Below are 13194 nucleotides of genomic sequence, written 5' to 3'. Positions count from 1 at the left end.
CTTGGTCGCATGTGACTAGGTGCAGGCATTCAAGAAGGGCGGCGGTGTTACGTTTGTCCACATGGTGCAGTTAATAAAGTGATATATCTTCACAATTCATCCTCCTATCCAATTCCATTTAAAATCCACACTACCCCTGTGGAAGATTTAGCCAAAGTCTTCCACAGAGGGAGTATGAGTTTCAAATAGAATAGACAGTTGGGTAACTTCCATTTGAAATACTCACTCCAGTTGTGGAAGATATAGGTAAAACCAAATACAGGGGCAGTATGGGTTTCAAAATAATTACCTCTGACTAATTACATTTGAAAAACATACTCCCCCTGTGGAAGATATATCCAAAATCTTCCACAGGGGTAGTGTGGATTTTAAATGGAATAGCCCATTGAGCTGCTCAATGTATTATTTTATTACAGCTGATGAATAAGGCATCAAATGCGGCAAATATCACTGCAAAGCAAATTCAAATAAAAAGAGTAGCATGCTTTAAATCTGAAATAGCAAGGTGGTGGAGCAGGTGAATGACAAACATTTGGCAAGAAACCCTATTTGAAATTCACACTCCCTGTGTTGAAGATTAAGGTTGTGTCTGCCATAGGGGGTGTATGGATTACAACAGGAATAATCAAATCCTATATTCGCAGTTCCTGCTTACATTGTTTTATTATTCATACTTCTTGGATTCAAATCATTTGAATTCAGTTCAGAATTCAATTCAATTCAATTCAATTCAATTCAGACCAATAAAATGTCTATAAAGGCAAATCTTTGGTATTTCTTTACTTCTTGGACTTCCAAAAGAAGGAAATCATCAAATCCTATATTCGCAGTTCCTGCTTACATTGTTTTATTATTCATACTTCTTGGATTCAAATCATTTGAATTCAGTTCATTTGAATTCAATTCAATTCAATTCAATTTAATTCAATTCAATTCAATTCAGACCAATAAAATGTCTATAAAGGCAAATCTTTGGTATTTCTTTACTTCTTGGACTTCCAAAAGAAGGAAATCATCAAATCCTATATTCGCAGTTCCTGCTTACATTGTTTTATTATTCATACTTCTTGGATTCAAATCATTTTAATTCAGTTCATTTGAATTCAATTCAATTCAATTCAATTCAATTCAATTCAATTCAATTCAGACCAATAAAATGTCTATAAATGCAAATCTTTGGTATTTCTTTCCAAAAGAAGGAAATCATCATTTACACAGCTGCTTGTATCATGTGTAATTGTATTGCACCAAACCTTCCAATCACATACATCTTATCTGATTTACATTGGCTGCCAGTTCTTTTGGGACTTCAATAAAAGCTTCTTTTCCTCACATATCGCACTGTAAGTGGAATTGCTTCATCATACATTGCTGAACTTTTTCAATCCACCATGCAAGGCTTGTGCTTAGTGACAAAAGATGTTGTTGGTGAATAAAAGTCATCCCAGACACCGGAGGATAAAGCATTTAGTGTTGTGGCAGCTCCTCATCTGTGGAACTCTCTACCTCGACATCATATACATGCTTGTTCTTCTCTTGAATCATTGAAATCATCTCTTAAAGCTCACCTAATGAATATTGCCTATGGTTAAGTTCTTGTTTGTTTATTGCTTGTTTTCATATATTTATTATTGCTTTGTTTCATGGCTTTTTTCGAGAACTCTTCTTGCACCGTGTCAGTGTGGAGTAGAAATTATACTGTAAATGGAATTACTCCATCATACATTGCTGAACTTTGCAGATGTTCTTTTGAGACTTCAATATAAGCTTCTTTTCCTCACATATCACACTGTAAATAGAATTGCTCCATCATACATTGCTGAACTTTTCAATCCACTATGCAAGCTACGAAAGATCTTCTTGGTGAATAAAAAATCATCCTGGACATCTGAGGATAGATAGAGCATTTGCTGTGGCAGTTCCTCGTCTATGGAACTTTCTACCTCATAACGTGCTTGTTCTTCTCTTGAATCAGTTTAAAATCATATCTTAAAGCACACCAAATGAATATTGCTTATGGTTAAAGTTCTTGTTTGTTTATTGCTTGTTTTAAATTTATCATTTTTTTTTGGTTTCATGGCTTTTTTTTCGAGAACTCTTCTTGCACCGTGTCAGCTTTTAAGTGTATTTGTGTGGAGTAGAAATTACACTGTAAGTGGAATTACTCCATCATGCATTGCTGAACTTTGCAGATGTTCTTTTGAGACTTCAATATAAGCTTCTTTTCCTCACATATCACACTGTAAATAGAATTGCTCCATCATACATTGCTGAACTTTTCAATCCACTATGCAAGCTACGAAAGATCTTCTTTGTGAATAAAAATAATCCTGGACATTGGAGGATAGAGCATTTGCTGTGGCAGCTCCTTGTCTGTTGAACTCTCTACCTCATCATAACATGCTTATTCTTCTTTTGAATCATTGAAATCATCTCTTAAATCTCGCCTTATGAATATTGCTTATGGATAAGTTCTCGTTTTTTTATTGCTTGTTTTCATATATTTATTATTGCTTTGTTTCATGGCTTTTTTCGATCTCTTCTTGCACCGTGTCAGCTTTTAAGTGTATTTGTGTGGAGTAGAAATTACACTGTAAGTGGAATTACTCCATCATACATTTGCTGAACTTTGCAGATGTTCTTTTGAGACTTCAATATAAGCTTCTTTTCCTCACATATCACACTGTAAATAGAATTGCTCCATCATACATTGCTGAACTTTTCAATCCACTATGCAAGCTACGAAAGATCTTCTTAGTGAATAAAAATAATCCTGGACATTGGAGGATAGAGCATTTGCTGTGGCAGCTCCTTGTCTGTTGAACTCTCTACCTCATCATAACATGCTTATTCTTCTTTTGAATCATTGAAATCATCTCTTAAAACTACGCCTTATGAATATTGCTTATGGATAAGTTCTCGTTTTTTATTGCTTGTTTTCATATATTTATTATTGCTTTGTTTCATGGCTTTTTTCGTGAACTCTTCTTGCACCGTGTCAGCTTTTAAGTGTATTTGTGTGGAGTGGAAATTACACTGTAAGTGGAATTACTCCATCATGCATTTGCTGAACTTTGCGGATGTTCTTTTGAGACTTCAATATAAGCTTCTTTTCCTCACATATCACACTGTAAATAGAATTGCTCCATCATACATTGCTGAACTTTTCAATCCACTATGCAAGCTACGAAAGATCTTCTTAGTGAATAAAAATAATCCTGGACATTGGAGGATAGAGCATTTGCTGTGGCAGCTCCTTGTCTGTGGAACTCTCTACCTCATCATAACATGCTTATTCTTCTTTTGAATCATTGAAATCATCTCTTAAAACTCGCCTTATGAATATTGCTTATGGATAAGTTCTCGTTTTTTATTGCTTGTTTTCATATATTTATTATTGCTTTGTTTCATGGCTTTTTTCGAGAACTCTTCTTGCACCGTGTCAGTGTGGAGTAGAAATTATACTGTAAATGGAATTACTCCATCATACATTGCTGAACTTTGCAGATGTTCTTTTGAGACTTCAATATAAGCTTCTTTTCCTCACATATCACACTGTAAATAGAATTGCTCCATCATACATTGCTGAACTTTTCAATCCACTATGCAAGCTACTGAAAGATCTTCTTAGTGAATAAAAATAATCCTGGACATTGGAGGATAGAGCATTTGCTGTGGCAGCTCCTTGTCTGTTGAACTCTCTACCTCATCATAACATGCTTATTCTTCTTTTGAATCATTGAAATCATCTCTTAAAACTCGCCTTATGAATATTGCTTATGGATAAGTTCTCGTTTTTTTATTGCTTGTTTTCATATATTTATTATTGCTTTGTTTCATGGCTTTTTTCGAGAACTCTTCTTGCACCGTGTCAGCTTTTAAGTGTATTTGTGTGGAGTGGAAATTACACTGTAAGTGGAATTACTCCATCATACATTTGCTGAACTTTGCAGATGTTCTTTTGAGACTTCAATATAAGCTTCTTTTCCTCACATATCACACTGTAAATAGAATTGCTCCATCATACATTGCTGAACTTTTCAATCCACTATGCAAGCTACGAAAGATCTTCTTAGTGAATAAAAATAATCCTGGACATTGGAGGATAGAGCATTTGCTGTGGCAGCTCCTTGTCTGTGGAACTCTCTACCTCATCATAACATGCTTATTCTTCTTTTGAATCATTGAAATCATCTCTTAAAACTCGCCTTATGAATATTGCTTATGGATAAGTTCTCGTTTTTTTATTGCTTGTTTTCATATATTTATTATTGCTTTGTTTCATGGCTTTTTTCGAGAACTCTTCTTGCACCGTGTCAGCTTTTAAGTGTATTTGTGTGGAGTGGAAATTACACTGTAAGTGGAATTACTCCATCATGCATTGCTGAACTTTGCAGATGTTCTTTTGAGACTTCAATATAAGCTTCTTTTCCTCACATTGCATCACACTGTAAATAGAATTGCTCCATCATACATTGCTGAACTTTTCAATCCACTATGCAAGCTACGAAAGATCTTCTTGGTGAATAAAAAATCATCCTGGACATCTGAGGATAGATAGAGCATTTGCTGTGGCAGTTCCTCGTCTATGGAACTTTCTACCTCATAACGTGCTTGTTCTTCTCTTGAATCAGTTTAAAATCATATCTTAAAGCACACCAAATGAATATTGCTTATGGTTAAAGTTCTTGTTTGTTTATTGCTTGTTTTTAAATTTATCATTTTTTTGGTTTCGTGGCTTTTTGCGAGAACTCTTCTTGCACCGTGTCAGCTTTTAAGTGTATTTGTGTGGAGTAGAAATTACACTGTAAGTGGAATTACTCCATCATGCATTGCTGAACTTTGCGGATGTTCTTTTGAGACTTCAATATAAGCTTCTTTTCCTCACATATCACACTGTAAATAGAATTGCTCCATCATACATTGCTGAACTTTTCAATCCACTATGCAAGCTACGAAAGATCTTCTTAGTGAATAAAAATAACCCTGGACATTGGAGGATAGAGCATTTGTTGTGGCAGCTCCTTGTCTGTGGAACTCTCTACCTCATCATAAATTATATGTGCTTGTTCTTCTCCTGAATCAATTAAATCATCTCTTAAAGCACACCAAATGAATATTGCTTATGGATAAGTTCTCGTTTTTTTATTGCTTGTTTTTATATATTTATTATTGCTTTGTTTCATGGCTTTTTTCGAGAACTCTTCTTGCACCGTGTCAGCTTTTAAGTGTATTTGTGTGGAGTAGAAATTACACTGTAAGTGGAATTACTCCATCATACATTTGCTGAACTTTGCGGATGTTCTTTTGAGACTTCAACATCAGCTTCTTTTCCTCACATATCACACTGTAAATAGAATTGCTCCATCATACATTGCTGAACTTTTCAATCCACTATGCAAGCTACGAAAGATCTTCTTGGTGAATAAAAAAACATCCTGGACATCAGAGGATAGAGCATTTGCTGTGGCAGTTCCTCATCTGTGGAACTTTCTACCTCATCATAACATGCTTATTCTACTCTTGAATCAGTTAAAATCATCTCTTAAGGCACACCAAATGAATATTGCTTATGGTTCAAGTTCTTGTTTGTTTATTGCTTGTTTTCAAATTTATTATTTTTTGGTTTCATGGCTTTTTATGAGAGCTCTTCTTGCACTGTGTCAGCTTTTAAATGAGTTTGTGTGGAGTAGAAATGCACAGTATTATTATGCTGAAGACCATATGTCAATAACGCATGGAAAAGTGTATTTTTTTTGCATGGTAACATCGGCTGCCAATTTAGCTTATGAAGGATCACAAGTATATTTCTCCTATGATGGCACCAATTTGTAATTTACTTATCATTTATTTCCGAACCTCATGTAAATTGTTTCACAATAATCCATATCATTTTCACCCTTTGTGAGTTCTCATTTGTTCAAAACCTATTTATGTTACTATTAATTATGGTCAAATAATTATAAGGCAAAAATTGAGTTTCGGAGGTGCTGTATGCAAATTTGTTTTGCCGTGCGCATTTGACTCAGAGAAATTGCTCCAATTCTTTTTAATTGTATTTTTTTATACAAAAATATTGGTAAAATGTGTTTTTGTTGCAAGAATTATATGATTGACACTTCAAATTTATAGTGAAAATAATTTTTCATCATGTGTATAAAGTATGAAAGTTTTGAATATTTTGAATATTTTAAGCCTATAGGGCTTATCCATTTACAGTCCACACTCCCCCTGTGGAAGATTTAAAAAATATCTTTCACAGGGGAGTATGAATTTCAAATGGAATTAGCACAACCAACTATATTTGAAACTCACCCTCCCTCTAGTTCTTGTGGTGATACAGGTTGGAATCTATTTCAGAGGGTGTATAAAATTGAAATGGAGCTGCTTAAGTGTTCATTCCATTAGAAATTCATACTTCCCTGTTGGAGATATTTCCAAAATCCTTACATAGGGGGTGTATTGATTTTAAATGCAATAGCTCATTTTGACTGCTTTTGATTGGGGGGGGGGGGCAGTATGCATTCCATGTTGGATTTTTAAATTTTCGCAACCTGTGAGACATACAATTACATTTTTGCTTAACCCCCCTGAGCACTACCTGCCGATCTAACATTGCCTCTGATTGGTCAATTACATGATATCTTCACTTTAATCATCAATCAGAATGGAGCTTTGTAAAAAATTCACCCCAATTTTTTGTGTGGTGAAATTGTTCTAACAATGTTGCTGATTGGTCCAATTGATAATGAAAACTTCTTTTTGGCCAATCAGCAGGTAGTTCTTATAGGGTTAATTCACTCTTTTCAATTTTTTTTTCAGTTGATCAATGTCCAGATTTGAACAATCCTTGTCAAAATGGCGGTTTTTGCATCGATCAAATCACTAGCTATGTGTGTGCTTGTTTGCCGGGATGGACTGGCACCAACTGTGAAACTGGTATGTATATTATTTAAGCCTATATTTAATTTTTAATGCTGTTTTACTTTACCAAAATATCAGGCATGAACATTTTCGGCATTTTAGCTGATTTCAGCATTTTTTGTTATTGTTTTCAGTGTTTTTCAGCTTAATTTTGAATCAAATTGAGTGAAAATGGTAAAAAAACATGATTTTTAGTGTTTTCATGGCTGAAATATATCTTGACATTCAACAAAGTTTCTGAATTTGTTTCTCCAACTAATCCCATAATCATGATGGTAGCACCCATATATCTTATGTGCACATATTCTAACGATAACGCACTTAATATAAAGCACTTTGAAAATACATGTGAAAGGTGCCATATAAATGCCAGCATTTTATTTGCCCCATCCTAACCGCCTACGAGTTGACAAAAGACGTTGATAAAAATTTCTTCTATTTTTCACCCAAGACATTGATGAATGTGCAAGTAGTCCTTGTGGAGTAGGTGGTGTTTGTTTTAATCAGATAAACGAGTACACATGCATATGTCTAAATGGCTACACAGGACCGCTCTGTGAAACAGGTAAAATAACCTGAAAATTCAAAACTCTAACATGTTGACATCTTACCACTGAACATCTTCATCCGTCTATTGGTAACATTATATGGGATTCAAAACTATTGGTGTGTGTTCTAACATGTTGACATCTTACCACTGAACATCTTCATCTGTCTATTGGTAACATTATATGAGATTCAAAACTCTTGGTATGTGTTCTAACATGTTGACATCTTACCACTGAACATCTTCATCCGTCCATTGGTAACATTATATGAGATTCAAAACTCTTGGTGTGTGTTCTAACATGTTGACATCTTACCACTGAACATCTTCATCCATCTATTGGTAACATTATATGAGATTCAAAACTCTTGGTGTGTGTTCTAACATGTTGACATCTTACCACTGAACATCTTCATCCGTCTATAGGTAACATTATATGGGATTCAAAACTCTTGGTGTGTGTTCTAACATGTTGACATCTTACCACTGAACATCTTCATCTGTCTATTGGTAACATTATATGAGATTCAAAACTCTTGGTGTGTGTTCTAACATGTTGGCATCTTACCACTGAACATCTTCATCCGTCCATTGGTAACATTATATGAGATTCAAAACTCTTGGTGTGTGTTCTAACATGTTGACATCTTACCACTGAACATCTTCATCCGTCTATTGGTAACATTATATGAGATTCAAAACTCTTGGTGTGTGTTCTAACATGTTGGCATCTTACCACTGAACATCTTCATCCATCTATTGGTAACATTATATGAGATTCAAAACTCTTGGTGTATGTTCTAACATTGGTAACATTATATGAGATTCAAAACTCTTGGTGTGTGTTCTAACATGTTGACATCTTACCACTGAACATCTTCATCCGTCCATTGGTAACATTATATGAGATTCAAAACTCTTTGTGTGTGTTCTAACATGTTGATATCTTATCACTGAACATCTTCATCCGTCTATTGGTAACATTATATGAGATTCAAAACTCTTGGTATGTGTTCTAACATGTTGGCATCTTACCACTGAACATCTTCATCCGTCTATTGGTAACATTATATGAGATTCAAAACTCCTGGTGTGTTCTAACATGTTGACATCTTAACACTGAACATCTTCATCCATCTATTGGTAACATTATATGAGATTTAAACTCTTGGTGTGTATTCTAACATGTTGACATCTTATCACTGAACATCTTCATCCGTCTATTGGTAACATTATATGAGATTCAAAACTCTTGGTGTGTTCTAACATGTTGACATCTTACCACTGAACATCTTCATCCGTCTATTGGTAACATTATATGAGATTCAAAACTCTTGGTGTGTGTTCTAACATGTTGACATCTTATCACTGAACATCTTCATCCATCCATTGGTAACATTATATGAGATTCAAAACTCATGGTGTGTGTTCTAACATGTTGATATCTTACCACTGAACATCTTCATCTGTCCATTGGTAACATTATATGAGATTCAAAACTCTTGGTGTGTGTTCTAACATGTTGACATCTTACCACTGAACATCTTCATCCATCTATTGGTAACATTATATGAGATTCAAAACTCTTGATGTGTGTTCTAACATGTTGACATCTTACCACTGAACATCTTCATCTGTCCATTGGTAACATTATATGAGATTCAAAACTCTTGGTGTGTGTTCTAACATGTTGACATCTTACCACTGAACATCTTCATCCATCTATTGGTAACATTATATGAGATTCAAAACTGTGGTGTGTGTTCTAACATGTTGACATCTTACCACTGAACATCTTCATCCGTTCATTGGTAACATTATATGAGATTCAAAACTGTGGTGTGTGTTCTAACATGTTGACATCTTACCACTGAACATCTTCATCCATTCATTGGTAACATTATATGAGATTCAAAACTGTGGTGTGTGTTCTAACATGATGACATCTTACCACTGAACATCTTCATCCGTTCATTGGTAACATTATATGAGATTCAAAACTGTGGTGTGTGTTCTAACATGTTGACATCTTACCACTGAACATCTTCATCTGTCTATTGGTAACATTATATGAGATTCAAAACTCTTGGTGTGTGTTCTAACATGTTGACATCTTACCACTGAACATCTTCATCCGTCTATTGGTAACATTATATGAGATACAAAACTTTAGTGTGTGTTCTAACATGTTGATATAGTATCACTGGAATAACTTAGTTCTCTTTGGAATTTTGTTATGAATAGGAACATCCTTTTGTTGAAATAATGTTTTTGAAACCAGTTCAGAAAGCTTGTAGATTTCAGCATCATCATCATCCAAATATATCACATCAGTTTCCAACTTGTTGAACCATCCATCTCCCCATCTGTCTGTGTGTCTGTCTGTCTGTGTGTACTAATTAATTTTCTAAATAATGGTAGGATGATCCAGTGATGCCAACGCTGCGCCTTAGGTGCACAATTGGGCTACTTGGCGATCACTTGCCCCTACTACTTGCCTAAAATTGGGCTACTTTTGCCAGTCTCAGGCCGCGGCAGTAATTTGATGTATTTTCCTTTCAATTTAGCCGATGTACAAAGGTTTTGAGTCTTTGAAGCTCCCAATTGCAATTACAATGGGTTTTATGACACTTTATTGATCGGTCAGCGACTTCCCAGTAAGTACCGGAAGTTTTAAAGTCAAGTGCTTTTCCGCCCAATTGGGTGTTTTGCGTTCTAAATTCGGGTAAATCCGCCCAAATATCCGGTTTTTTGGAAGCTTAAAAAATTGGGCTACTTGAGAATCCTTTACCACGGCCTGTCGTGTCAATGCGCCGCGCCTTGATGCTGAAAAGTTTTGGCAACACTGGGATGATCAAGAATAATTAGTGTTCTTTGTCATTTTCTTTCAGATATTAATGAATGTGGAAGTAGTCCTTGTCTGAATGGTGGTACATGCAATGATGAAATCAACTACTACCAGTGTGACTGTGACATAGGATTCCAAGGGACCAACTGTGAAATTGGTATGTACAAAATGAGTATGCAATATACATAGACATCTCCCACACTCCATGACACACACATATCCTATTGTTTGTATTAAACACCCTTTTCTAATAAACGTCTCTTTTGGAAAAATGCAATGCCCCATGCAGGGGCGTTAATTATAAACAATACAGTAGGCCTTTGTATCTAGATTTAAGGAGGAATAGTTCATCGGACCCGCATTAAGAATAGATATATACCCATACCATTTAGCCTCTCTTTGAAATGACTCACTTAGAACGACCGACTGTGCTGAGAGTAGCTTTTCAATTAAGGTGCCCTCGGCTTTGATAATCTGTGAGGGCCCGCTAAAAAGCATCTGTGTGGGCCTGAAGGGCCCATAGAAATTCTGGCTGCACATTGATGGACATGCATTGCCGCGTGAGCACTGGCTTCATGAGTCGTTATGATCGCACTGATTACTGCAAAACTTACCTTGTTGTGAATAAAATGGTCAAAATAAAGTATGTGTGTATATTCCTTATTGTTTTATAATCAGTTGTGATTTTCTATAGATACAACTAGCGTTGTGATTTCCTATAGGCTAGATACAAATGGAGCCACTCATTTAGGTAATCCCATTTGAAATTCTCACTCCCTGTGTGGAAGATTAAGGTCATGGATTATATAACTGGAATAAATTATTTGTAGGGCAACACAATTTTGACTTGCATGTGTTTGACTATTGCTTTTCAGATATTCTAGGGTGGTGTGGGAGGGCTGGTTGGCCTTGCCAAAATGGTGGAACATGTTCAGAAGGAGTCGTTAGCTATTCCTGCTCATGCCTAAGTCAGTACACAGGACTACATTGTGAAGAACAAGTAACAGGTAAGTTTTTTGTTTGTTTGTCTCTTTGTTTGTTTGTAAACAACTTCACTTAATTTCAAGTGTTGACTTCATTGGGCTATTGCAGTTGAAAGTCCTTGGATTAGCCCTAACATCGTGGTTGCTTTTTGGCAAGGGGGAAGGAAAGAAGGAGGAAAGAAAGAAAGAAGAAGAAGAGAAAAATTTTTTTCTCGGGTGCGGTTTTGAACTCCCGACCCTTCTGGTGCCACGCCCGTGCACTGGCCTACCTTGCCACGGGTGTAGCTTGCCCGGCCAAGCTTTCCGTCGCCATATGACTGTTCGCATGATGACGCAATAGCATCACGTGGGATACCTGCTTGTGCCTATGCTTTCTGAATTGAGGATTTTTGATGTTTGGTACGGTTAGGGTTAAGGTAATTAGGAGGAAAAAAGTGTTATTAGCCCTAACGTCCTGGAAGAAGAAGAGAAAATTTATTTTTCTCAGGTGCGGTTTTGAACCCCCGACCCTTCTGGTGCCACGCCCGTGCACTGGCCTACCTTGCCACGGGGGAGTAGCTTGCCCAATAGCATCACGTGGGATACCTGCTTGTGCCTACACTTTCTGAATTGAGGTTTTTTGATGTTTGGTACGGTTAGGGTTAAAACCAATTTGTTCTCATAAATTTGTAGTCACACAGGCACCAACAACTCCACCAATTCCAGGTGCATGTGGAGAATTTGAATTTGAGTGTGCCAATGGGGAGTGTATTTTTGAATTTCGAAAATGTGATGGGAATTTGGACTGTACAGATGGTAGCGATGAAGTTGAAGAAGTGTGTTCAGGTGAGCATCGGTAACAAAATGGAGGAATGTCATATATTGGGCTATTCCAGTTGAAATTCATACATCGTATGGAAGACATGACCTTATCTCCGACACAGGGAGTGTAGATTTCAAATGGAGTCACCCATTTAGGTAACCCCATTTGAAATTAACACTCCTGTGTGGAAGATTTAAGTCATGTCTTCCATAGGGATGTACGGATTTGAACAAGAATACGGCACCAGATTGTAATTTTGGGGCAGGAATAATTGTGTAAAGAAACTTAGATTCAAATTGAAAAGGTCTTAAAATTTGCAAAAAGTTGTGCAGTTTTAGTACATAAAAGATGAGAGCTTGATTTTGGCCCCCCCCCCCAAAAAAATGATTTTGGCCAGCCCCTATTCATATCTGCTGCCATTATCATGATTGCCACAAAAATGAAGCCCAAATTTAGGCATCAAATCACTGTAAAGTCACACAATTTACTTGTTACTGTTGCTTTCTATGGGACAGAAAACCACCAAATATTGTAGGAAGGGCAAAGTTTTTTTAAACATTGGTTTCTATGTTATTTAGAAGGGCAGGGTGTCTCCAGATGACTTTGACCGGGCAGGCCAGCATGATCCCAAAATTGTAATTTTTTTTAGCCTGTTAAGGGCTGGGGTATGAAACGTTTGGACAGTATTTATTTTGGGACATCAGAGCACATCAGACATATCGAATTGCATTCTGAATACGAAGAATGTCATTCTGATATCAAATAATTTTACACATATTATACACATTTTATGGCAAATCATTAAAAATTGATATTTTTGATATTTAACAGTACTTGAAGTAAACTTGATAAATCTGATGATTTATACTTAAAAGTGTATGTAGGTGGGATGAAAAGCCGACGATCAATTGAAAATTTTGACCTTTAGTATTGAAGATATGGATTTTTTTCAAAAAACAAAAAAAAAATTTAGGTCTTTTTGGGAAAAAAAATCCATATCTTCAATATGAAAGGTCAAAATTTTCAATTGACCGTCGGCTTTTCCTCCCACCTACATACACTTTAAGTATAAATCATCAGATTTTTATAA

At 35.9% G+C, this 13194-nt stretch overlaps 1 protein-coding gene across 3 annotated transcripts in view; it reads left to right on the top strand.

Annotated features, from left to right (window-relative positions):
- The window catches only part of LOC140162942 (uncharacterized), a 179397-nt gene that overhangs the window by 102911 nt on the left and 63292 nt on the right, over positions 1 to 13194 (top strand). For all 3 annotated transcript variants that reach the window (XM_072186259.1, XM_072186258.1, XM_072186256.1), the window contains 4 exons: positions 6823 to 6939; positions 10363 to 10476; positions 11195 to 11326; positions 11975 to 12127. In XM_072186259.1, coding sequence (XP_072042360.1) covers positions 6823 to 6939; positions 10363 to 10476; positions 11195 to 11326; positions 11975 to 12127 — 516 coding nt within the window. The remainder of the gene's footprint in view (positions 1 to 6822; positions 6940 to 10362; positions 10477 to 11194; positions 11327 to 11974; positions 12128 to 13194) is intronic.

The sequence above is a fragment of the Amphiura filiformis genome, chromosome 10 (assembly GCF_039555335.1).
Source record: "Amphiura filiformis chromosome 10, Afil_fr2py, whole genome shotgun sequence".
Taxonomy (NCBI): domain Eukaryota; kingdom Metazoa; phylum Echinodermata; class Ophiuroidea; order Amphilepidida; family Amphiuridae; genus Amphiura; species Amphiura filiformis.
Note: the sequence above shows the minus strand (reverse complement) of the source record. Positions and strands in the feature narration are given on the sequence as shown.